The following is a 26,959-nucleotide window of genomic DNA, read 5'->3' as shown; positions in this document are numbered from 1 at the left end:
CATGAGAGGACTGGAAAATACTGACGGAAACGCACCACATCCATGGGTACAGGGAACTGCAAGGAAGAGAGTCATTAAAAGTAAGAAACAAACAAACAAACAGCCAGAAGCACACCAAAGCCTGCAAAGCTCCACCCCCTCCCAGGGTCTTTCCTCTACCCTCAACTGCAAATTATTCTCCATGTGCAGCTTCCAGTAAATCAAGCTTTTCTAAATAACCCCGACATGTGCAGGGCTGAGAACCAACCAGCAAGTAATGATGAGATGTCCCTGAAATGATTAAGGAAAACGCAGGCATCTCAGGTTACAAGGCAGCCTGTTGTACTCTCCCCTTAGTGCATATGCAATGCTGCAAGCACTGTGCCGAAAACCTCCAATATTCAAAGGCTCATTTGGTTGACAAGGAGCCTGTGGATCCGTGGACAGATTGTCACACAAACTGTCAGGTTTTTAGAGAGACTATCAGACCTCTCTTTGCCTACGTTATGGAGCACATCAAAGACACAGAAGATGAACCAGACGCAGACTGCACAGATCTGACAGAATGGTGGGTGTACATATTCAGAATACCGTACTGCTGGAGGGGGGAGACTTAATGTGAATAATCAGGGGCTGAAAGTTCCAGAAATGTGACAGTTTTTGGCAGCAATTCTCATCCTTGCATTTATTTATCGAAGAAAGAGAAGCTGCCATACTGGAGGCAAACTTGGGAAAGGAAGAAAAATTGTATCAGCAGCAATTTATTTTGCCACCATACTTTTTCTTTATGATTATTACTCCCAGAGCGTTTTCTGAAGATATTTGTATTTTCAGTCAGGTTTCTCTCCCTACGCTTGCAGCTTCTCTTCCTATTTTATCTTCTGGTAGAGGCTGGTTTAATGATTACGGCCAAAAAGACCGCTAGGACTTTACAGGTCACTGTACATGGTTAATGACACAGACAAATCCATACCTTCAGAAGTGCCCGCTGGCTTGCAGCTCTATCTGGAGATGCACAGGAGCTCATTATTCAAAACTTCAAGCTCAGGTTACTGGTAATCAGCACATCTGAAGACAAATGCCATACGTGGACAACCAGAAAGTGAAATAACAAAAGCTACTTTGATAAATGCTAACCTTAATCGTAGGAATTCACTGTTTTTTTTTTGTTTGTTTGGAATGGAGCCCACATTCACTTATCTTTCAGTGATCTGCAAATCTTAGTTAATGAATAGCTGGAAAAAACTCCCAGCTCCACAGCTCAGAAGTAGTTTTACGAGGATAACCTGACTTCATTCCCCTTTATTAATAAATGCTTAGACAATATAAAGCAACGGTATATTTATTTTACAATCAGAAAATAACAGTTAGTAGGTTCTTCTTACGAAGAAATACTGATTATTACTTAAAAAGGATGATAAAACATAACACAAAGGAATGATAACAAGAAAATGGAAGAACAGAGATCCCTTTGGCCTCCTTTTATGATACCTGCCATAAAACCTCTGGATCTCCTGCAAGGCATCAGTTACTCTGGAGAAGGGAACGCCAGTATTGTATTTATTTTGCTATTCAAAATGGATTGAAATTGTCCCTACAGTCAACTGAAAATAAATATGATGTTTATCCTAAGATAAAAAGCCAAGGAGGACAAAGGAGGAAGGATGGTAATAGGGATAAGGCAGAAAGCAGAAAGTATTTGTAAGCAGTTTCTTTTCCAACATTCGACAGCCGTATTCTCCCTGCTTTCAGACATCTTTTCTTTCATACGGTTCTCAGCAGAGTCATTTTGCATCCTCTGAAGAGAACAAAGCATTGAAGAAATCTCTCTGTAGCTGACCAAGAGCTTGAGAAGTCTGCAAAGAGAAGCTCCTTTGAGCAGAATGACCACAGGATGTCAGAGGAGGAGAGGGACATTTTCACAGTGGGGCTATCGGGAAGGAGACGTTAATATGGAAATCCAATGTCCCCAGGCAGACGCAGAACTCATCCCTCCATCCTCCAGCAGGGATGCTCACAGCCCTGGCTCATGCCATCACCTGCAGCTTCCAGCAACAGTAGGCCACTACCAGATTAGAACTGCAATACAGAACCAAGGTAGAGGAAAGGGAGCAGAGGGTTTCCCACTTCTGGTCCAGTACAGAATAATAGGAATAATTACAGCTTAACTTCAAACCAGAAAATTCTGGTAAGGCTTCGCTGCAAGGGCATCTCAAGAACATAAATGGAAAAGCATCACATACAGCATGTCACACACTCAGACATAAGCTAAACCTACTCTCAGAATTTAACTTCTGAGCAACATCTCCCACAAAAAGATATGCTATGTGCAGACAGCACACCTTGACATGGGAGCTAAACAAGGAATCCACACAAGTATGCTCTCCCAAACAAAAAATTTAGGTATAAGCATCTGTAATTATCCAGGGTGTCTTGCTGTAACTGACAAAGGGTATGACAAGAAAAGACTTAGGAAACAGTGCCATAAGTGGGCTTCTCAAGTTCACAAGCAATGTATAAGATAATCACCTATATCTCCTGGCCAGGAACATATAAACCATTGTGAGCCTTCAGCTGGAAGGGGCTGGAGCTCAGAAATGCAAATAGGAATGCAAAGAAGAGACAAAACTAAACCTGGACTGGAGAAAAACAGGACGAAATAAATCCACAAGCACTGCAGACCCGGAGCAAAATCCTCTCTCCACTGAGAGACCCATCACCCAAAGCTGTAACCCAGCCCTGCCCTATTCACACCTCACAGGGACAAATTCTCTATTCCTCACTGGGAACACACATCCCCTATCAAAAAATCAGCAGCTTAGGACACAATTATTTTTTCTTGCTGTAACAAACATTTGCCTCTCACTGGAAAAAGAGCTGTTATCTCAGTGCCACACAAATGAATGATTAGCCAGCAGGAAGTAATGGCTTTTTGGTACTGCTTATGGAAGCTCTATCTGGAGGAATGACCTAAACGTGAAAGACCTCATATATTATTCGTAATCCCCCGAGAGGCCAAAGGAAATTTTATGGTTTACATAGCTATTATGAAAATTAATGTTAAAAAAATAATGGCTCTAGAGAGCAGCTGAAAGTTCTCAATTCACATACATGCCGAGGCGGGCACACAGCATTTCATGTGTCTGTATGAGTTGTCCTCCCCACTTCAAGAACTACAGCCCAGTCAGTTCAAGGCATGCTCCACGTCAGGGCAAATCAAATTATTTATGTATAGCATCCAATACATCACAAAACATCCCTAAGGGAAAAAAATAAATTCAGGCACTCCTGGATTGACCCAAGCATGCAAGCTCGCAGCAATGTTGCTGCTTGGAGTTATGTAAGCAAAAGCATGGCTTGTGTTTGGAAGAAGAAGGAGGGAGAAAGAAGGAGGAATTGCATCTTTTTTCCTTAAGACAAGACCTGAGATGCAGTAATTGGGAAGGAAAGGAAACACTAGCTGTTCTCTTGAAATAACGTACTTATTGGAAGCCCTCTCAATTCGGAGGCTTAGAGTTTCATCTCAGCTCTGCATTTCCCCCTCCCACCTCTCTCCCCTCTTGCCCCTCGCAGGCTGTCAGCACAGAACCATTCTGGCTCTGCCTCTCCTTTGCTGCCTGCAGCACCTTCTACCTGCAAGTAACAGGACAAACCCCTCCTCTCCCCATGTGACAGTGGTGGACTCCACACTAAAGTCTGGGAGATGCATTCGTTATCTTCAGTAAAAACAAAACACCGAACAAAATTAGTCATTATTTTGTACTTATAATGGGGCTAGACAGCTAATGGGTGACTCAGGTAACCCTCACTATTAGACTCAAGGTGTTCAATGGTAAACCGAGACAGGAATCATTCAGGGGGCAGCAGAATGGGCAGTCGAACAACTGGCCAACCCAAAAAACAAGCAGACAACTCACCAGATAGCATCCTGGAGTCAGGACAGCGAGACAGACAAAAACAAATACCATTTGCAGTGGTTCAAGACCTCACAGTGAGCCTCCCAGCACACGTATATTTAAGAATATTAAAACATGTTATTTACAAGCTACTTCTCAGTCATTCTGGGAACGTGCATTATATGTTCAAGAAATTAGAATAGCTTTATTTATAATTTTTTTTTAAATGAATGACAGATGGGGGAAAACCTTCAGAGAAGCGGCCCTGGGCTGTCATGAAACATGCATTTAACACATCCACAGTAACCCACTGAGCAGCCTCCCTTCAGAAGTACAGCCAACATAAATGCAGGGCAGCCCCTTTTCAAAGTTTGATCCCTGGTCTACTTAATTCAGCACGAATTTGAGATGTTCTGCCCAATTTTCAGAGTAATTATTAACTATATTTTATATCGATGTGATAAAAGCATGTTCTATAAAGGCAACGCAAGAATTTATGGACCTTTTAGATACGGACCTAAGCCTTGGTTTTATTTTTAGTCACATTATCGATGCCTTTTTTCCTACCGCACACAGAAGGAACGCTGCAGGCTGAAAGAGAAATCTCACGTTCCCCAAAGTCAGGGCCCTATGCACGTGGACTCCGCACACAGGGAAGTTCTGTCTACCTGAAACAATTTCCAAGGCCAAGTCTAAATCTGGAATATCCCAGGAGGAACACAAGCTTCAATCATCCAAATCCCAGCAGACACGCAGACTTCGGCCTAAGGTCTGCAACATATTTAATCAATTCACTGTGCTAGCTCTCCAGTTTCATAAAATAGCCAATACTGCAATAACAGGGCCAAAAATTAATTGTACACTGGTTGGCCAATTACACAGAAATAACAGGCAGCACTGGTATTTATTGTAGCAGGATAATGTACTTGTGCTACAGCACAACTACACCACAGCAAAAAATAGCTGAGACAGACAGAGAAAGCACGTGTGCATGAGTGTATATATAATTTCATATATATAAATATATATATATATGCATGTGTGTCCTGCTTTCCACTAAGAAAGCAGCACTGTCTTTACTGCTCAGTGCTACCTGTACGCACACACATTTATAAATACCATTCTGCTTATAAACAGTACTAAGGCAGAAAACAGAACTCTATCCACAACTATCAGGCAATAAGAAAATGAATGATAAGGAGGGAAAACTAGAATGAATGTAAAGGGGGCTGGGGGGAGGAGCAGGCATCAGAAACATCAGGTAATGAAAAAAGCTCTCAAAAGGCAGACAAAAAGCATGGCTTGTTTTGCTCTTTATGGACCAGACTGGACAAACACTCCAGCACTCAGCTCTAACAAAGAGACAAGATTACATTCTAGGTCTTTTTGTTCTGCCTTTAACAAGTCTTCATAGTGATACACTGATGAGACCAGATACCAGATTGTTATCTAAATTCAGCTGCTAAATTCAGTGTTAAAACACTAAGTTCAAACCACACGCTGCCACATTTATTTCACAAGTCGAGCCTGAGGATGGATTCCTCCAAGACGAAGCAGCCCATAAGCATCATCCTCCCCTCTGCAAAGGTACTCTAAATGCCAGGGAAACAGAATCACCCGGAAGGCTCTGACAGTTCACCCTTCAGCACGCAGACTGCAAATGCATCTCTACGCTAATCCTGAAGACTGAAAAGGAAGAAAACACTTAGTTGCTGTTTGCTTAGAAGCTGCTCGTAATTTGATGTAATGTACTGTACATCAGTCAACACATATTGAAGAGCAAACGTACAGGCTGCAGAGAAGGCAGAGAGGCAGCTCTGGCATCTAACGCATTTTATTTACGCTATTATAGATGTTCTTTGAGTTCATCAAATTACCAATCAATTTATCTGATCTCTAAAAGCTGGCATACCGAGGTATATTAACTACTAAACTTTAGAAGCTTTCAGCAAAACAACCGATAAACGGGAACTGCGCACAGGGCACTGAAGTGGGCTTAAGGCTGCAGGTGGCAGCACGAAGCAGCCTCTCCCTGCAGACAGAGATGCTGTGGAGCCACCGTGGAAACACAGCCTCTGCCCCATGCTGCCCTGTGGGTACCAGCAGGAAGAAAAAATCTGGGATGCTGCAGCCCCTCCTCTTCCACCAGCATGACATTTAGTGTGAGTAACTGAAAGAGAGGAGGAGGATGGAAGGTCAAAAGCTCTTCAGATGGCAATTCCAGTTTTGTTATTGTTTTGTTGCTGCTCAGAAACTTCGGTGACAAATGGGATAAAATCTTACTTCCCTAGAAATCCAAGGCTAGAGCCTGAAAGGGAACACCACAGTCTTGGACAGCCAGTCCAAGCAACTGGGAAACGATCTGGATGATTAGGAGGGATTTTATCAGTCTATTTCAGAAAACCATACAGCAGATTAACCTTCCTGCACTCAGAAGATGAAATCAACAGTTCGATGAACTGGGTGCTTCATTATATTGCTCCGCTGGCCTGAAAGGCAAACTACTTCTGTGGGTCAGAGCTATTGTAGAGTCACACAACGCACTGCAGTGGTTTGGGAAGGAGGAAGGTTTGCAGCAGGGGATGAGATGAGATTTCAACCAATTAGGTAAAGAAAAAAATGGAAACTGGAAATATTGTAAAACTGAATTATGAAGGAGGGGACAAGGACTGCTTCTGAAAGGAGAAGGCATTTTTGGAGAACTGCTTAGCTTCATGCTCTCTGTTCTCCCTCAGAGTATCCCACGGCACTTTATAGAGCAATAAGTTAGCGACTGGTGATACAGTGACCAGGGGCAAACAAAGCAGCCATTACACACACTGCAATAGCTCACACGCAGCCCTAAGATGTTACAGGCCATTTTATTGAGAAAATAAATGGTGTCAGTGACACCCGCCAGGAACTATCAACTCATTTAGAGAAGGGCACTGAATGTTTAATTCCCACGGAGAGGGCAGAGGGCTCAGTTCAAGAACACCTCTCTACAGCTTTCTTTTGCAAGGCTAGGTGAGCGCGCCATAGGTCTCACAGATACGGGAACATCCTGGGAGCCCAGCTCAGGGAATGGATTCCTCAGCTCCTTCAACAGGAGCCCCTGCCACCTTTGCCAAGGGACACTGGTTTGCTCTGCCCCACAGAGTGGGAGGCCACTCCAAGAACAAGGATGGTGATCAATAAGAATAACAAGAGTAAGTTCACCTCTCTCCCATGTAGCACACACTAAATGCCTTACAAACATAAATTACACGGTAAGCACAATAGAAAAGAGTCATTTAAACAAACCAAATCAGGTGAATGCCACACACAAAATCACAAGACCTGGGAAGCTAAGCAGAGAAAGAAGTGCAGTCTACTTTATTAATAAAAATAAAAATATTTTTTAATAACTTGCATAAATACACTATAGCTTATGAATACTCCTTCTGCTACTCACTGTTCTGAAAAGCTACAGGCAGAAAACACTGCATATTAATGTACCCACCACTCTCAGTAGTCCATTGCCACCTAATAGAAGATAACGTGGGAGAGCTGCAGCTTAGGAAAATCCAAACAAAGAACAGACATCAATCTACAGCAAGGAGTTTCACTTCATCTGCTGAGATTACCTTCAGCCTCTCCACTGCTCTATGCTTCTTCAAACAGCTACCCAGGTTTTTCTGTATTGTAGCACTGCCCTTAAATTTGGTTAAGTTAAACCAAGCAAGAGGCCAAACAGCAAAACAAATCTAACAAATATTAACTTGGGAGAGAGTATGCAACTAACACGCTACGTGAAATCCCTTGGTATCCGAAGGGTTGCAGGAGAGACTGCATTTCTTTCTTATCATTCTTTTTTAAAGGATGTTTCTACCATTTGGAGATGGCAGGACAATGAATACCCAGAATCCCTGACACAAATCCCAGTTCTGGGCAGTATGTATGCTAATGATTTGTAGCAAGCTCCCTCCATCTCCTGCTGCCCCTGCTTATCAGTAACACATTCAGGAATGAAACAACATCAGCTTAAGCCTCTCAAATTGCATATTTGTAAGGTTTTCGTTTCAGAGTTATCAGGCCCAACTCTCATCCACTCTACCCAGGGAAACTACAGTAAAAAAAAAAACTCATTTGTAACAGTTGAAACAAGACCCACTTTTGGTGATACAACTCCAAATTACAGGGATGCCACGTAAAACCACTGTTTCAAATTAGAGTTAACAATGTTTAACCATTCCTACCAGTGTACCCACGTCCTGTTACTGGATTATTTATTGGAGATGAGACAGTCACATTGCAAACATAGGGCTGGAACAGAACGTCTGCATCATCAGCTCCAAACTCCTGGCATTTACATACGGCTGTGTAAGAAGTGGTCAGTTCAAAGGATCTGCTTCCTGCATCTTTCTCAGCCACAGAAATACTTCCACTACTCCAGAACAACAACTTCCAAGGAACCCAAGAGACTGAAACCCACAACTGCCCACACAGATGAACAGCTAGAACCAAAGTGGGGAAGATTAAGAGCATGATCAGTATCCCAATCCTCTGCAAAGCAGTTGTTCAATAAAACGTGGTGGAACTTATTTTTATTTTAAAAAAAGTGATCTGAAAAGATGACAGCCCTTAATACATACGCTAACCCTGACAACCTGACACAAAGGGTGGAATAAAAAGAGTATCTCCCAGTAAGAAATTGTTTTACCGTTTCCATCCTAGGACAACTACTTCATGTGCTCAAATCTGCACTCACAGAGCTGAGTGCTGGAAGCAGCAGTGTGTGGCATTTGCTCAACAGAAGTCAGAAATGCAAATCAAGCATTCAACATTCCCTAAGAAAGGAACAGAACCAAATGACAGTTCTCATAAGGCTACCACATAAATTCGTGGCCTATCCGTATATACTGATCATTACATCTGCAGTTCTGGTTCCCATCTCTCCAGGACGATTGAATAGAGGTGAAAACCTTAGTAACCATCCTGGCTGGTCACATTTAAGTATGGTAAGACTTCCATAGGGAAAAACTAAGGAACGAGGACGTTTCAGCCTGAATAGAGATAGCATCGAGAAATACAACAGATCTACAAAACCACGAGGGGCACAAAGGGAGACAAGAACTTACTGTCACAGATCCAGCTCTCATAAGGAAAGAGCAACAAGTAAGATTAACAGGTTCAAAATTTCTGTTCATAACACACAGAAGTGTGTTCACACAACATACAGCTGGGTGGGGAACTGCTCAAGAAGAAGCTAGACTATGGAAAATAACAGCGATCCATCTAGGATTAGCAAACACACAGACATCTCAGGAAGTACCTGAGTCACAAATGACCACAGGCTGAGAAAGCATTTGGAGCAAATATCACATATACTTGCCCTGATGCTGCACTCAGTCCCTGGGCAGCCAATGTCAGTCAGTGTGGACCAACAAACTGAACTAGATGCTTCTGCAATGTGACAAAGCACTGCTGCGCTCAGGTTTTCTTCTTCCAGAATTTTAATAGAAGATATGGGGAAAAACCCAAAAGAAACACTGAAGTTATTTCTTAATACATGCCCTTTCCTGTGAAAATTTTAATAAAAAGACGTCTGGCAAAATCCAGTTTAAGATCTATTTGAAATAAGGTACACCCGCAGTTCATCTCATGCAAAACCTTTTTAGCATTTGTATAGCTTTACTGTTTCACAACACTTTGCCCTCCCTTTATAAGCTATTCCATCTTACAGATGGAGTAACGGAGATAGATGGACTAAGTAATTGTTTGAAACTCCCCAAAGAGAAACAGCTATTAGAAAATGAGGAGTTTTTTGCTTCCAATTCTGTGCTCTGTCCACTAGATTACACTACTCTCTTAGAGATTACAAAATAAAGGGATAATATATTCACACAATCTGCCGCGTTCAGGGGAACTACTGAGTTCAATTCTGGTCAATACATCTCAAAGACAGTACTGCAGGGGAAAAGGGCTCAAAGACAACCGAGCAGAATGAGAAACCTGGAAAAATATCACTTATACAAGCAGAGGCTGAAAAGGTGAGGACTGCTCAGCTTAGTGGGAAGGTAAAAAAAGGGAACAGAACAGAAATCTACAGAGAATGACTAATGAAGAATTTCTTTCATCCCCTTCACATACAACATATTAAATGACGAGAAGTATTTGAAATCGGTAAAAGAATTTATAGTGCACACAGCTAACTCATGGCACACAGAGCCATGTGATACTGAGGCAAAGAGCTAAACAAGCGCAGAAAAAAGTGGCTGAGACGAGAATGCTGGCAATGACCCAAGTTCCATTACAGCAAATAGAAATACTGAATGAAAATAAACTTCAGCAAGCCACGTGTCAGCGCTTGACAGCTCTTCAGACTTCAATGCCATTCTCCAAGGGGATTCTTTTGTTTAAAAGGGGGTTGGTGGTTGTTTGCATCTTACCTCACAGCCTTTGTAAGCTGACCACCATCAGGAGAGGCAGCACAGTCTGCCTCACACAGTAGTACGGCAGCTATTATGTTATAAGTATGCATCTGAGAAGCATAGGTACAACCGTTCCTTGCATCCTACCAGGAAGGTGATTGATTCTTTCCACTGACCGTTCAAAAAATCCCTTCAAAACATACTTGCAGAACTTGCCATCTTGAGTTCTGTTGTCAGGACAGAGTGAGGACGAAACCAAACTGAACTCATGGAAAAGGAGAGGAGAGGGGGAGTTCCTGACAGCACAGACCCCAGAAGGACAACATTTGGCTTTGTAACTCCACACTGAGCCACCACATCACCTCCCTCCTGGCACAACGCCTTCAGATAAGCAGTGACCACGCTCCAGATGGCCACCCCCCCCTTCCAGCAACAGCAGAGAAAGGAAACTTCTCCTTCAACTCATTCTCTCCGATGCTTTTGCTCTATTTTTCTAATATACCTATGTTGTTGTTGTTTTAACTTATGCATGCTACACATGTATTTATATACAGGCATAAATGGAAGCCTGAGGTGGAAGTTTGGGGCACAATTGAAGGATAAATAAATAAATAAATGTGCATCAAGGTCTGCGTGTATTCAACAAATAAAAGCAGAATTATATAAAAGCAACAGCTAATAAAAAAGATTGCTCTGTGCTGTGTTTTCCATCTTTCCAACCATTATAGGAATAAAATTATCCACAGAGATCGAAAGCCTTTTTCAAAACTAATACAATTAAGCTTTATTACACTGTTTCAAGTACATTTCTCTCCTCTCCCTTCTAGCCCCCACCACCTCCCACTCCAGCCTAACGGTTGAAGGCATTCTTCCATTTCATTATGAACAAGATGCTAGTGTTTAAGGGTCAGAAACTGCCCAGTGTTTCAGGAGAGGAAAGAAACCCTGCGCTTCTTAATCTACTTTTTCTTCAGACATGTAAGAACTCAAAGGCAGGCTCTGGATCTCCACAGCTTGCAGAGGGCTCTGAGCAAGCAACATTACTCCCCTAAAATGACCCTGCACCAAAACAAACAAAAAAAGCACACTGCCTTGTTTAAAAAGTTACCCGGTTATAAGGGACACAGATCTGAAAAGGAAAGCACTAAATACAACAGAAGACTTGAAGAAGAGCACAACATGTACTGGTCACAAACTTCTCCCCATTCCAATGCCCATAAAGGACACACGTACATACAAATTTTCCCTGCAGTTTCTGTCTCATGAGACCAGATCTGGAGAGAAGGATGTAATGGCAGCACACAGTGTGAGACCAACAAACTGCAAAAATTCCCTTTGCGTATGAACATATGGACAACTGTGATAATTAGAACGATAGCTGCTAGATTGTTTGCAATTTCACTGAACAATCCCCATTATCTAGAAATAGAATTTAAAATCTGAATGCAGCACTAAGTGGTAGTTTTAATAGTTTATTTTTTAATGAACTGTATAGATTAAAGTGTTGCAAAATCGTACCATGTGAAATTGCTCGTGGGCATGTTTTACCATCGATGGCTTAAACAAACCAAACTGCTGCATGGACAATCATGCAGCAGCAAGGAATGAGAAGGGGAAAAGATGTGCCAGTAGTTTTCTATCATTTCTATAATCTGTAATTTTCCTGCGTTCCATATTCACCATGATGCTACATGACGGTAATAAAGCTGATTGATTTCCATCTCTTTACGACCCACCTTGCTCATTGCTTTGCATTTTTCAGTCACATAAGAATGAGTTGGATGTATGCAACTCCCTGTCAGGAGGTCTAATTGCTTCAAACTGGAGAACATTATTCTCCGCATTTATTAAAAAATAAAGGCTACTTATAGTATTATTTCATTTTGCCAGGAAGTAAAAACTGCATTAGTTCATAAGGAACAGCATGGCTGCTCCTATTTTTATGGCATCAATTTTTAAAAACTCATCATGGTAAACAATTAAACAGAGAAGCAAATCCCACATTTAGAGGAGAGATTCAAATCCCTAAATGGATTTTCAAAGGTCATTTCAGGCTTAAAAGATGCTTGACGGCGTCTTTTCAAATCAAGTTCATTTCAAAGGCTAATCCAGCAAGAAACAGTGCTCTGCAGCAACATCCTTTGAACTGCTGGGCTCCCCAGAGGACAATTAATAATACAACTTTAATTCATATTTAGAGGAAGATTTGTGATTTTAAAAGAGATCTAGCAAGGATTTTTAACAAAACAAAAAACGTAGAAGATCTAGTTTTCATCTAAACCCCATAATGAAAAAAAGTTTGAATTACTATGAACTTTATTTTAAAATCATCTAGTTAAAAACCATCCATCTCTTAAACGTGAGTTCTTCACAAGGCTCAGTTTGTACAGCTTTTCCATCATTTAATTACGTGAGGAGTGGGGGCAGACAAAGGGTGCTGACAGTTCCAGGTTTCAGCACAGTGCTTCTTGGTTCTCTGCTCAGACCCACAACTGATCCCATTAGTATCCAGCCACAAACAAAGGACAACTTGGCCTTACCTTCCTCTCAATGCGGGCCAACTGCTCTTTATAGAAGGCTTCTTGCCGCTTCAGCTCTGCCTCCCTGCCTTGCAGCTCCAGGGCCTGGGAAGAAGAACAAAGGAGAAATTAAAAGGTAAAGAGCATGAGGGCATGGAAAGCACATGGGATGCAGACTGGAACTCAGAAAATCCACATTGCTCAGGTCTAATGTATGGGATCCCTGCCAATGCAGCTTCAAACTTTCCATGTTCTGGTTCATTTGGGACTATCCCCACTGGTCTGAAACACTCGTTAGTAACATACTCAAACACATTACCTTGTTTTGATTTCTCCTTTTTATATGAAAGCCTGTAATCATACAAAGGTAATGTGTCTGGACTTTCCTACCATCACTTTCTGAAGTCTGCCTTACCCAAGTATGTCACATGAACCACAATGCTTATTACAACTTTCCTCACATTACCTTAAAAATAAGCCCCAGGTCCTCCATTTCATAAACACTTCTCCTCTGAGCGTCAGAAAACTTCTACAGAGGTAACACATCCCTACGGTTGTAAGGGAAACACCCTTTATTTGATGACATTTATAGAGCAACACATTTGCACAGACCACGCAGTGCCTCTACACACATAGTTAAAGCCAATGCCGTAACGATTAGGTGCACATGCCTCTGTATGCCTCCACACATACACTACCAGGCTGCATCCTCAGAGCTCCTCTAGCTAGGTGATGCAGATCTAGAGGGAACATTAAGGTCAGAATTCCTCCTCTTTCTTAAGTAAAAGTGTGATGCTTCCAAAGTTCGGTATAAAAAAAAAAAGAAGCATGCTGAAGGCCTAACCTGGTCATCAATTAAACAATGACCAGCTTAAACAGTAATAACAAAACTGTTTATAGCAACAGCTTTTGCCTTTCAGCTCTTTACAACCGGCAGCACTTCGCTGCATTCCCACTCCTAAGCTGAGTTAGCATTACGAAAATGTGGCATTGATGGAATTGAGCCAAACATTTTAAATCTAAAAATAAAAAGCAACAATAGCTAAAAGAATGGCACTTGTGTTTCTCCTCCCATCCCACTCCAAGATCTTTGGGGCCTCATAAGTTACCACTGCGCAGAAGACCTTTCAAAACTAAACGAGTAGTCAGTTCACCATGAACACATACCCTGCTAACCTACAGCATCCCAGCAGCACTGCTCACAACTTTAATGGTGGTACAATCACAGAAAATGCTGGTCCAACATGATTAAGCAGCTGGGACAGAAACATCCCCGTGGGCTCAGACCTGTCATTTTACAGCCACCAGCCATTGTTAATGAGAAAAATTACATCTGAAAGCAAGTTGCCATGCATTTCCTTCTTTCTGCTCCCCTGCTGATGAACTACAGCGGTATAAATAGGGCTAAGAAGAGGCTTTAAGACACACAGTACGAGATGGCTGATGAGCAAAGTATGAGCTTGTGAAACAGGTTGGGGGTCTGTTTGTTTTTAAAGAAAACAACTCATTCTTCTGTTTGTCAGCCCAGCCAACAGGGCCAGCATAAGGCACAAGCTCTGCACACACATCTACATGCCGTTGTTCTCACAGACTCCTGCTTAACAGCGATATCTCTGGCTTTGGTTTCGCCAGAGCTGCTGTATAACCTCCAGCTTGCAGAGCGAATGAAACAGAGGCCAAGGGGGAGGCCAGGTGAGAGATGAGCTATACCTCTGCAACAACAGGGGCACTGATGGGCACCTCCTGACTGCCAGAATTTTCATTTGTTTTTTTTTTTAAATAAGGGAACTAGAATGATCCTTTTGAACCCAGATCCACCCTCTGCATGGGACTAGGCAATCTCAGTTGAAATGAAACAGAGAAGAAAGGACAGTGGTCTGGTGGGTATGCAAAGGACCTTGCTTCTCCTGCTAATTTTCTGCATAATACCCATAAAATAAGATTACAAGGAAATGTGAAGCACTTTTCTTAAGGGTAAAATATATAAGGAAATGAAAGAAGAGTAACAGAGTGCTGTCTCTTCTGCACAATTAAGATACAAGTTGCTTTCAGTGTAAAGCAAAATACAAGATGAAAACAGTCAAAAGATCAATCCTGTAGAACACAAGAAAGTTTCTCCTCAGTCCAAGCAAATGAATTACGTGGCAGTGCTACTCTTCTGGGGTAGCAGACTTCTCTGGGAGAATAAAACCAGTACAGATAACAGTGCTGGCAGCAAGACCTCAGCATACACAACATTCTACTTCCCAGATAATCCCACATCCCCACCATTAAATTGCATGATGAACCGGAGCTTACAGTGAACATTTTTACTCACAATTCAACCATATTTTCAGTGTTTCAAAGAGCTGTTCAAGTATACAGAGAAACATTCTATGGAGTGAAATATCTGCTTCAAAGTTGCTTCTGTTTCCCTCTACTCCCAGCTGTTATTACCAGAAACTTTAGTACACTTTATGATGATGTCTGAAGTATGAATGGTACAGTCAGGGTGTACATCACTTGAAATATTCACTGTTCCAAACTGGGTTAGACAGCAAGGGACATTTTCTATGAACATAGGATATTTACTAAGACTTTCTCTAGTCCTCTACTCCTCTAGAGTGCCTCCTATTCCCTACCTGAAGTCGGAAGCCTGTGATGTCCCAGACAGAACTGGCTGCTATGGAGATGATTATAATTTCACAGGGGACTGAGATTGCAGGTGGCAAACAAAGCATCAGATATGCTTTTCATATAAAGGCCTTTAAAAATAAAGAATGGAAGAAGGAGGAAAGATATGCATGATAAGACAGTGGTTTGAAAATCATATATTGGAAAACTGCATTTCTCATCCACACTGCAGAAACGACATCTGAGCTGGAACATGGCATGCAAGAGATGACCAAAGTAGAGAGATGACATCTGAGAAACTGTACTGTAGAACACAACAGACTGTCATGTCAAGGAGGAATAGAAAACAAAACAAGGAGGGAAGGGAGGCACACTGCAGTTGGTTGTGGAATATTCAAATGCACTCCAAATTCTGAAGAGTAACACAGGACAGACAAATATCTGCAAAACAAAATGTACAAAACCACCAGATACATTTAGGAAATGCTCACGAACTCTTTGTAATGAAGTTAAAAGCATTAAATTCCTACAAAAGGACAGGGAAGATAAGCTACAAGAACACTACTACAGCTGCCAGGTGCATGCACACCCGGACTGGCTGGGGGCTCCTTCAAGTTCTTCCTACTTTTTAATCTTCACACTCTTTTCAGAGCCCGAAGTTTCTCAGGTTATCTCCATGCCACTTTGAAACACGACAAAGAGCTGAGGCACAGGTGTGTGTGACTCCCTGCCTCATCCCCACCCTTTATCAGTAACCCATCTAGAAGCTAACAGTGACAGCACATTTCTAGAGCTACACATTATGTATTGGCTCCAATGAAGAATCCAAGCATTGGTCTGCTAGCTGACAGCCAGGCCAAAAGAACTGTTATACAAATTTCTTAATTGAGTTAATGAATTATTGGTTCGTCCTCTCTGAACAGAGCAAGAAACTGAGCCTCATCTTGAGCTGCAGCCAGCACAGCTCAACACGCTGTGCACCTGGTCTTGTAGAGCCGGGCTTCACTCTAGCTACATCCATTCACAAACCAGCTTTGGTTTTCCTCTGTGAAATAACAGCAGAGTTTTATTACTCTCAATCACAATTTCCTTCTCATCACCTTGTTAAATGTGAAAGCTAGGAAGGAAATCTGCTTTGAAAGGGCTTCTTAGCAGGGTTAGGTTACAGCAGGCAATGCAGCGTGCAGGAATCAAGTGCAGCAAGAGCACAGCCTGCAGCTGCTGGAGACCTGCAGTGCTGCTGGGAGACAGCATAGACAAGATTACTGGGAAAAAAAAAGCCCCCTCACTGCTCAGTCTAGAAAGGATGGTCCATACCTCAACCTACTTCCTTAGAAGTCAGAGCACTTGGCAAGGTTATTGTAAAAGTACTTATCTTCTTGGCCAAACACATTCAGTCACAGAGGAACAAGTGAGATGACGCCCAGAGAGTCAGTCAGGGGCAACCAAAGGAAACAAGCTACAGGGATAAAGAAAGGTCCTGAAGTCTCTATCAGATGCCTTGGTTCTGCACTTCACTGAGAGGAGTCACCAGCCTCCTCCAAATATACCACCACCATCCCTGCGGGAGCACGGCAGACATTAGGGCTGGGTACCTCAACCTGCCACACTTCAGTCTAAGTTGTTATACTTCATGCTTTCCAATGTCTCTTCCAATCCTAGCAACAGTCCAGGAGGCAGGGGAGAAAAACAAATACTATTAAAGGCTCCAAGAATAGACAAAGGAATTGACAGCAATGCACTGAAGAACAGGACTACCTCCAAAATCAGCTAGTTGGCACACTCCTGGCCAAGCCTAAAGAGAACAGCGGGGCTGAAAGGACAATTCAAGCAGCAAGGGGCAGTCTGCACACATCATAACCCAGAGTAAGCTGCAGAACTCTACAAGGAGGGCTGTGCCAGAGAAGCAACCATGGGGGAGCATTGACTGAACTTCCATTTGCATCAGCAGAAATGTCACCAACAATGCAGAGCTGCCTGCAGTCACTATTCCAAGCAGGCAAGGCCTACCACATCACTTGCTTTTTGTCCCCTTTCTCTCATTCTCTCAAAGGCTGGTGACTGCTTCCTTTGTTTTAGACCCCAGATGCAGCCTTACAGCCTTAAAAAGCAGCAGTGGTGTAACCTTCATTTCCTCCTGTTTCTGCCACTGTCTTCGCCAGCTACACACATCACCAGATCAAGTTTGGTTTCAGCAGCTGTAAGCTACACAAAAGGAACCAGTGAAAACCTTTATAGAGAAAATAATATGCAATTTTCTAGCTGAACACCTTTTAAAATGTAATGACAGAAAATAAAATCCTGCATCTGTGCTCAGCAATAACAATCTGTACACACACAGTAACAACATGACACTTGGAATAAGCAAGATCCAGACACAAAAAAAAAAAAAGAGCTTACCCAGGCGTCCAAATCCTCAGGCTTGGAATAAAGAGAGCGCAAGAGAAAAAGGAAGGAAAAGAGAAGAAAAAGAGAAATCAGTGATTTATGGAGGCCGCCTGCTGCTGCACAATATAGCTTTCAGTATGACAAGTTTAGAAAAGTTCCTTAAAAATGACTAGCGTCTTAAATAGTGCAGTGCTGTCCCCTGTTGGGAACTGTGCTATTAAAGCAGAAGCACACATCCCCCAAAATAAAAACAAAGCAAACCCCCCAAAGGCTGTTGCATGATCTCTCCACAGAGCAGAGCTAAGCACAGACAGCTGTGCAGCAGGCAGGGTGTCACACAAGGCACTGCACATTATCCACCACACCAATGGACAGGGCACTGCTGGGCATACTTGAAAGGAGGAGACCAACAACCACACTTCCCAAATTCCCCACAAAGAACATGCACCTTTTTGCCACAGCACTTTTAAATGCATAAGTTGACCTCAATAACAAGTGATCTTCTTTATATAAGAACTTCAGAGTGCCTCCCAGCAGAAAGTCAGTTGACTGGAGGGGGGGATCCTCATTCAAAGGGGATCAAATACTACTTTGTGCACATTCCAAATCTCTTTCCCAAATCCAAGCTGCCCTCACCTGCTCCTTCATTTGTTGGCAAGCCAAGCAGATCCAGCAGGCTGCAGCGTTGCCTCTTTTTTACTTATTACTACTTTTGACTTGCACAGTAACCCAGCAGCAGCAAAGCAAGTGCAAGACGATAAACATTTCATGCCCATAAACACCTCCTTCTGAAGCCAAGGCATTTATGAGGCAGCCACAGCTCTCATTTGTTGTCAAGGGCTGCAAGCCTTCCCTGCCTCTCAGGGCCCCATTCAATCAGCAGCACTCTCACTAAGCAGGGACTCAACACAGGCCAGCTGTTATTATGATGATTATTTATTTGGGAGACGTTGACAGGGCAGGAGGAACCTTCCTCCCGGTCACAGTTCAGTGCCAGAGGGAGCAGACAGTGGAGTGTAATGTGTACGAGATCTGCCATCATTCTAAACACACAGAGCAGCTACTTCAGGTAAGTGAGGGCTGATGTGCCACCCACTGTGTGCACTGCCCATCCTCATCCTTCACAACAGCTGAGAGGGGTGGGACAAAACATCTCCAGTTCAGCTAGGGGAAGCCTATCCCCTTCCTGCAGGCAGGTTTGATATACTGACATCAAGTCCTTGGCCAAACAACCTGACACGCAACAGGTGTTGACCAGCAATCACTGACCCATCTTGACTAACGCCTGATCTGAATAACATTTCTCTTCCCACTGATTTTTACAGTCTGGACAGATGTGCTTAGTGTTTTAGCAACATTTGAGCAATAGCAAGGCTGTCATCCTCAGCAGATGGACAGAAAAAACAGGGCTCTTTACGGGATGATTATTTCAGCAGGTAGGTCATGTGTACCAGCAGCTCCTTACTGGATGTGCATGTCATCCTTGGGACACATTAGCCACTGACTGACACATTCCTGGTGGACAAATACTTCCATGGCAAAACAATCCCGGGGCACTGACTCAGTAGCACTGGACAGTTGCTAAGGAGAGAGCAAGAAGAAGAAACTCCTGGCTAAGATGTGATCCCTGTTGTATGCCTGTTAACTATAATGCGCAACAGTAGAATTACACTGTTGCTAACCTCAGGGCATCCGTTCTGCCAGTACTGTCAAAGGCTTTAATTTTGTCACCTTTGAGGAGGAAGAAAAGTTATTACAACAGGAACAGACGGATGTAGTCCAATGAAAGGGAAGAGGATACTTAAGACAGGTTTTGATGCAATAGGAGATATTCCAGGGCTAGGAAAAATAATTGTTTGGAGTGAAGCACAGATTAAGTAAAATATAATAAAATACAATAAAAAAATGAAAACCCTGGCTACTGGTTCAAGTTGTACTACTAAAGTCCGAGCCAAGATTTTTAGTAGACTTGCATTTATAATTACTGATAATAAGAGATGCACAGTGTGTCCAACAGTGTTTTCAAAGTTTAAGTTAACTGTGTAAGAAATTAGTAACATCTGGCTTCCTTGCTTCCTAAGCAAACAAATTCCACTTCCAGCTCCCAGTTGCAGGTGTGAGCATTATAATCCCTGTCCTTGGACACAAGCCATCACTTAGCACCCACAGTCAATACTGCTGTACTCTTCTGCTACAGCAAGTAGGTTACTTGGATAACCCAAAGGACAGCTGAACAAATATTGAACTTTATTATCGGGGTCAAAACCAAACCAAGACATTCCCTTTGACTGTACCAGAAGCAAATGGTTATTATTGAAATGGGACCTGGGGCCAAATCAGCAACCCCCATCCAAGGTATTCATGGGGGAAAAAAAAGTGACACAGTCTGCTTGAAGCAGGCTCTGGTTGGATATGGGAACAACATCAGCAATGCACCTGTGCTTCTGAAAACTTCATATTTGAACACTGATTCTGCAAGCAGGGGATATTTTCCCACACATCAATGAAGTCATGAATACTGTGACAAAATAGAATTTCATACTTATGGACAATGCTCAGCATTTTCTTTTACCCAACTCATTCACAGCACCACCTACGCTTCACTTGTCCATCATGGTCGTCTGAAGGAATATGAAAACAGTGGTTAGCAATCAAAATATGGTTCCGCAGGGGGTAATGGTGGACAGAGGGATGTACACAAGAAGTGGCCTGAGGGCCGGCAACACCTTCAGAACCTGAGTGAAATCAGTCTGAACCTGCATGTCCATCACCTTGCCGTAGACAGTGATGCTGCTCTATAATTAATCTGACTACAGCATGACCAATGACTCAGGAATCCAGACTGCCAGATTGGTAGAGATCTTCTGTTTAAGAACTGAGCACAGAATATTTTTACGGGCAATGCCAACTTTAGGAGTCGAAGATAGAGTGGGATATGTAAGAAATGAGAGGCAGCAGGTGCCCAGAACCTAAGACAGCTGTTGGCAACAACTTTTGCATTCATGTCGATATATAAAGAGCTTTGCAGCACATATTCTAACATCTTGATGACCAGATATCATCAGTGAATAAGCAAAGAGACATTTCTCCATAAGGCAATAATCCAACTCTGAGCTTTACCATCATGGTAGGAGCTCAAGAGTTTGAAGAATAAATATTCAGTACCCACTCCAGACCCTTAAACACTTATAGTTCAGTGGAAAATTGAAGTAGTATCAATATTAAATGTAATGAAAGTCAGATGTAACCAACGGACATAGGAGAATAAGCAGAAAGAGACAACTGAACAGCAAACCATTTTGAGACAAGGCTGTGACAAAACTGCTCAACTAAAGTATACAGAGCACACATGATTCTATAAATATGAAGATGAGAAGCATCAGAGAAACCCTCTGCCCTTTTACAATACAGGGACAACTGCAATTCTAATAGTTATGGCACTGCGGAAGATAGGTTTGCATTACTGACAGTTGATAGTTTTCATTTACAACAAAATAAAGAGAAGCCTATTTTATGAAATCTAAAGTAAACCATCTGCTTTCATTGCTTGCTTTAATACCCCAGCCTATTCCCATGTTCTCTTTTCCCATCACCACTGTTATACACGTACACAGTTTCCATTTTGCAGGCTGCCAACAGACAAGCACCCAATGTCTATAGGAACCTTACAGCGCTGGCTCTCTAGCTGTACACCCAAGATGCTTAGTGCTGACAGCAGGTGAGTCAACAACTCCAAATTTTCACCTCCTTGCTTAAATCTCCACTCAGACTATTAGACATAAGACTCCACAAGACCTTGAGTAATTTAGCCAAAAGAAAAAGAACTCTCAGGAGAGAGCATTTGGAAATTCTATTATTAATTATGACTTCCAGTCCCAGAACATATTTCAGATCCTACAGAGTCAACAAGGTTTTTTTCCTCAAAAAGCTAGAAGCAAGGGCCACTCAGCTCCTCCTGGATTATTTCTAGCTCATAACCATTAATACAGACTCCCACTTTGCCAGCCTAGGGGTGGCATATGGCTTTCTAGGGATAGTGCAGGCAGGGGAAAATAACTGTTATGCATGCTTGCGTTCCAATCTCATTTCTGATCATGCACTTGGGTACACAACTTTCTCTTGCCAGGTTCTTAAATACCAAATACATTAGTCCCTAAGTCAAACATACTACATACTTTAAACACAACCACTGTCCTGTAAGGAATCGGGATAGTTTGCACAATCAACTCATGTGCCTCCAAGCAGCAAAAATGAACCACGTGAGCTGAGAAGGAATTCCAGTCCACATTTGCTCCCAGAGACTAACAACTTTTACCCGTGTTTGAACAAAACAGGTATTTACAGGCATCAACCACTGAATATAGGTTTAATATACTACAGTGAACCCAAAGTTCCTTCTACAAGATTAGAAAACTAATTTCTTATTATTTAAAAAAAAAAGTCAAATACTACACAGTTTAAGAGAGACAGAGTTGACTTTGAGGCTACTTTGTAATAAAGGCGAAGACTGTCTTAATTACATGCTTGAGTGAGAAAATTCTTGAAAACCTTCACCCAAGATGATGCATCCCATTTGTCTCTACAAATCCTTCTGCAGGCGGAGACTCAGCCTTTCAGACATCACAGTACATATCTTTACCCAACATGAGTCCCGCACATTTTCCTGTCCTCCTGCTCTTTCATCCTGCACACACAAAGCACACTTCATGCAGCATTACAGGGTACCTTTCTAGGGTAAAATCCAACCTCTCTGTTTGCCACAGTGCATGTGGGAAAGACAGAATAATAACGATTTAGAACAAATCAAGAGGATGCTGAAGCCTTGCAGAAAGGCCCACAACAAACATATAGAGAACTCACAATAAGTGTCACACCAATACATGTATTCAGTCATGCTTGTAAGTAAAGTATTACCAAAGGAGGAAAACGGAGTTAAAAATGAAGAAAGATATTAATAGACTGCCAGAAAGAAAAAGAAATGAGAAGTGAAAGACTTCACCACAATCTCTCATTTCCACGATTACCACGGGGAGATAAGCAGTAGCACTAAGTATCCCTGTAACCAGTTCTGAAGATGTACCTCAGACTTGGCCTGCAGCATTCCCTGCATCCTATGCCAAAGTCAGCGTTATGAAAAGGCTGCCAATTAAGTTGTGGTTTTGAGCTATAGACAAAATGTCCACTAGAGACTCTGGTTCTTGTTTCTAAAGCACTCGCATCGCACTGCACACTTTGAGAAGTGAATGTGCTGGTTGGTACTCAGGTACGTATTCTCTTGGCTCCCACAAGGCTGAAATCAGAGAAAGTGCTGCAAGGTTGCATGTTCCAATGTAATCTGAGCATTTCACAATGCAATCATCCACAAAAAAAAGAGCGTCCATTCAGCAACAAGGATTTCAGGCTATTGTAAAACTATACTCCTTATTTTTATATTGCAACCTCCAGGGCACGTTTATATCAACAGCAACTTGCAAATCTATGTCACTGCCAGCAGAATTTTGATTTCCATTTGAGAGGACAATTCACAAGTGGCAGTTTTCCACATTGTGCAAGTGCTAAACATTTGTAAGACCTGCAAGGACTCAATGCTGATTCAATGACCACTTTCTGCTGCACACTCTTACCCAAGGCAGGAGACTTGGAAAAAAAAAATCAGGGATGATACTGTTCTCTTTCTACAAAGGAGCAGCAACTGTCAGTCTCTGCACGGACCTCAAACCAGGCGCTACTGCTGTTGCAAGGAGAGGACAGACAGCGCAGCAGGAAAAGTTGGACAGTTTGAGGAGTTTTATATAAACAATTTTAACGCTTCCTTCTCATTGGAGCTCCTGAAGCTCTAACAGGATGCCACACGCAACCACGTGGAACCAAAGCAGTTACTCCTAGACCTTCTGATCAAATGCAAGAAGCCTGAGATGTAGCTTTAAAACACTGTATGCTCTAAATATAGCAGTCAGATGACCTGACAGAGCCCAGATTCATGCTTCATGAGTTTGCAAATTTAAAGAGTCAATCTAGCTCACAGTATTGCAGAATCCTAAAGACAGATTGCTCTATTTATTGTGCTAGATACTATTTACAAACATATCTCCACAGTTTGCCCTCTAATTACAGTTAGAGCACACAGTCATTTACTTTCTGAGCTCTGTGTACACTACACCTCTAAAGTCAATGAAAGTAATTTTTAGAACCTGTTGATTGATTTATTGATCAAATAAGTTGACCAGTGCAGTAGACTAGAAATAACCAGACTGCTAAGTGATTTGACAAATATTCCTGGAGGCTTGTCACCAAAGGCCCTGAAAGGAATGGAAAGAAATCCTGAAAGGTAGGTTCAGGCTTTTTTTACAATCTGTACCAATGGTTGGCCCTGTAACTTCATTCCACATGCAGGACTCCTTGAAAGAGTGTACTCTCCAGCCAACTGCTGGAAATAACTCTGTACAGTCCAGTACTACATTCACCAGAAGCAATGACATAAGTCCAGCTCATAGTAAGAATCACAGAATCATTAAGGTTAGAAAAGACCTCTAAGATCATCAAGTCCAGCCATCAACCCCCCACCATGCCCACAACCACATCCCTCATCAATGCCACATCTGCATGGTTCCTGAACACCTCCAGGGACGGTGACTCCAGCACGCCCTGGGCAGCTGTGCCAGTGCCTCACTGCTCTTTCTGAGAAGAAACTGTTCCTAATATTCTATGTGAAAGTCCCCTGGCACTACTTGAAGCCATTACCTCTCACCCTAAAAAACAATGTGTAAAGGAAAAAGGGCAAGAACTATGTTCTATGGGAGTTTAGGACAAGAAAGGGAAACACATCTAACCAAGGCCATGGCACAGAAGAAACCCAGGCAGAGATCGTAGAATCACAGAATTGCTCAGGTTGAAAAAGGCCTTAAAGATCATCAAGTCCAACCACAACCTAACCAAACTACCCTAACTCCAACAACCCTCTGCTAAATCATGTCCCTGAGCACCACATCCAAACGGTTTTTAAACACATCCAGGGATGGTGACTCAACCACCCCCTGGGGAGCCTATTCCAGTGCTTCACAACCCCTTCTGTAAAGAAGCTTTTCCTGATATCCAACCTAAACCTTCTCTGACGCAACCTGTGGCCATTTCCCCTCATCCTGTCACCAGTGAGAAGAGACCAACCCCACTCCCACTGCCATCACCGTTGAGGTATTTGAAGAGAGCAAATAAGGTCCAAGGGCAGCTTCCAGTGCTCTGGACAGACTGTTGGTAATTCTGTGGTGAGACTTTGCCACAGCTTTCCACAAACCCCAGCAGTAAGAAGCTTATTCTCCTTGCAAGCACTGAAAACTATAAACCTCATCAATCAAGTGTTCACTGTGATGGTCTACTTCTTCCTATAGATTTAATTGTGATTTAATGAGGTTCTCAATGAAACATGCTGGCAGCTTTTCATAAAACTAAGCTGAACATAACTTGTACTCATTTACACTGCCCACCCAGTTGTAAGAAGATTGGTCATCCAAATCAAGCAAGAAGCAAATCAGGATTCAACTCTGCTGCAGAGGAGTGGTTTCCTAAGAGGTACAGGAAAGGTAAACTAAAAAACACAGGAAGCAAAAGGAAAAAGCTCATCGTAATACTGTGGTTTGTACAATCTTTTAGCTAATCTTTTTGCATTGTTGTATCGAAGAGTTTACATTTATCTCTGGAGTAACATAGGAACTTAACATGTCCAGGGATGTCAATAACTTCTTCTGCTAGCACAAAACTAAAGCATCCAGGTACAGACAAAATAAATCAGCAAGATCAAATTCACTATCTGTCATAACCACTCAGTATTTCTGAAAGTGAATGCCACACTTAGCAAAACAACCTTCAGAATAAAAATCTTTAAAAGCATATTTATCTCACAATAATATCTTTCCTGCCATGTTATATATATATATACACACACACACACACAACATACATGTAAAAAAAAAAAGAAAAACCCACTCAAAGAACCAATGCTCCTGCGCTCCACTTTCCATTTAATGTTGGTTATACACCTACAGAGACCTTACAACATTCTAATAGCCCAAGCTTTCCTTCTCATTAGTACCACCAACACGCTGCTCTGAGCTGTGGTCATATAACCTTTTGCACCTTTTCACTCTATTGAATCAATCTCCCCTGGCAACTCCTGGCGTGGCACTCTGCTCCCCCTGCCTCCAGCTCTTCTTCCCTCACTAATTCTGTGCTCAGAACTGTGAAGCACAAAATTAGACGTTTCAAATTAAGCAAGGAGAGAGAATGAGAGAACCTTATTAAATCAACATTAGCATCAGAGTGTCTTCAAAAGAGAAACTGAATTGCAAAATATGACTCTGCTCTGCAAAGCTCTTTCTGTTGACAGAAACGGTGGACATGCAGCAGAGCCCTCCTGTGCCCCCACATCTCCATGCCATCTCAGTGCTGGAGCAGTACAGGCAGGAGCCTCACAGAGCACAGTCCCAGAGGAAGCAGGGCTTACCTTGAAATCACAAGCACTGGCATTGCCAAGTAAGAAGGACAAGGAAGGACGAGGTCTACTGATATCACGTTGCAGAAAAGGGAAAAAAGTAAAACCACACACTGAAAAAGACACTATCACACAGAGGCAGACAGCCTCCCTTCTCCTCCCAAGCCTTCCACAATACCACTTGCCCCCTTAAGGCACCTTACAAGTTACAGTCATTTCTTTACTTCATACAATAATGCAGAGACATTTCAAGTTCCAGTTTCCATCAGCAGCCCCTAATAATCAAAAGCACTGACGCAACAGTGATGATGGTGAGTGTGGTTTGTTCCAAAACACCTTTACTTTCTGATGTGAACCTGCAAATCCTGGCCACATACGCTCACCACAGGAAGGATGAGGAGGATAGAAAAGACACCCACAAGAACAGTGACATGAAGCTAACTTGGTAGTTAAAAAGCCTTCCATTCAACATACTTGTTTTATAAAATGAATTGCTTCATTTCCACCTCTAAGGGCAATAGTAGCAATACAAGACTGCTTGGAGCTTTCCAAAAGGAAAGGGTCCAATGAAAACAAGCAATCAGAGAGCTGAGAAGTGGGGAGAACAGAAGTCAGAAGGAAGCGCTGAATCTGGTGGTAAGAAGCATTTACTGATATCAGCTGAACTGCCTGCCCCGTGTCTTTCCT

General features: G+C 42.4%; 1 protein-coding gene across 9 annotated transcripts in view; it reads right to left on the bottom strand.

The window, feature by feature from the left end:
• CHCHD6 (coiled-coil-helix-coiled-coil-helix domain containing 6) overlaps positions 1-26,959 on the bottom strand; it is a 101,827-nt gene that overhangs the window by 53,810 nt on the left and 21,058 nt on the right. For 7 of the 9 annotated variants that reach the window (XR_213009.5, XM_040646789.2, XM_040646791.2 and 4 more), the window contains exons 5-6: positions 17,800-17,820; positions 12,808-12,891 (exon numbers count right to left, since the gene is read on the bottom strand). Coding sequence is in view for 8 of the 9 variants with exons in the window: in XM_040646789.2 (XP_040502723.1) it covers positions 12,808-12,891; positions 17,800-17,820 (105 nt within the window). In the remaining variant the exon portion in view is untranslated. The remainder of the gene's footprint in view (positions 1-12,807; positions 12,892-17,799; positions 17,821-26,959) is intronic. The other 2 variants (XM_040646790.2, XM_046900007.1) reach the window with 1 other exon arrangement.

The sequence above is a fragment of the Gallus gallus genome, chromosome 12 (assembly GCF_016699485.2).
Source record: "Gallus gallus isolate bGalGal1 chromosome 12, bGalGal1.mat.broiler.GRCg7b, whole genome shotgun sequence".
NCBI classification, from domain to species: domain Eukaryota; kingdom Metazoa; phylum Chordata; class Aves; order Galliformes; family Phasianidae; genus Gallus; species Gallus gallus.
Note: the sequence above shows the minus strand (reverse complement) of the source record. Positions and strands in the feature narration are given on the sequence as shown.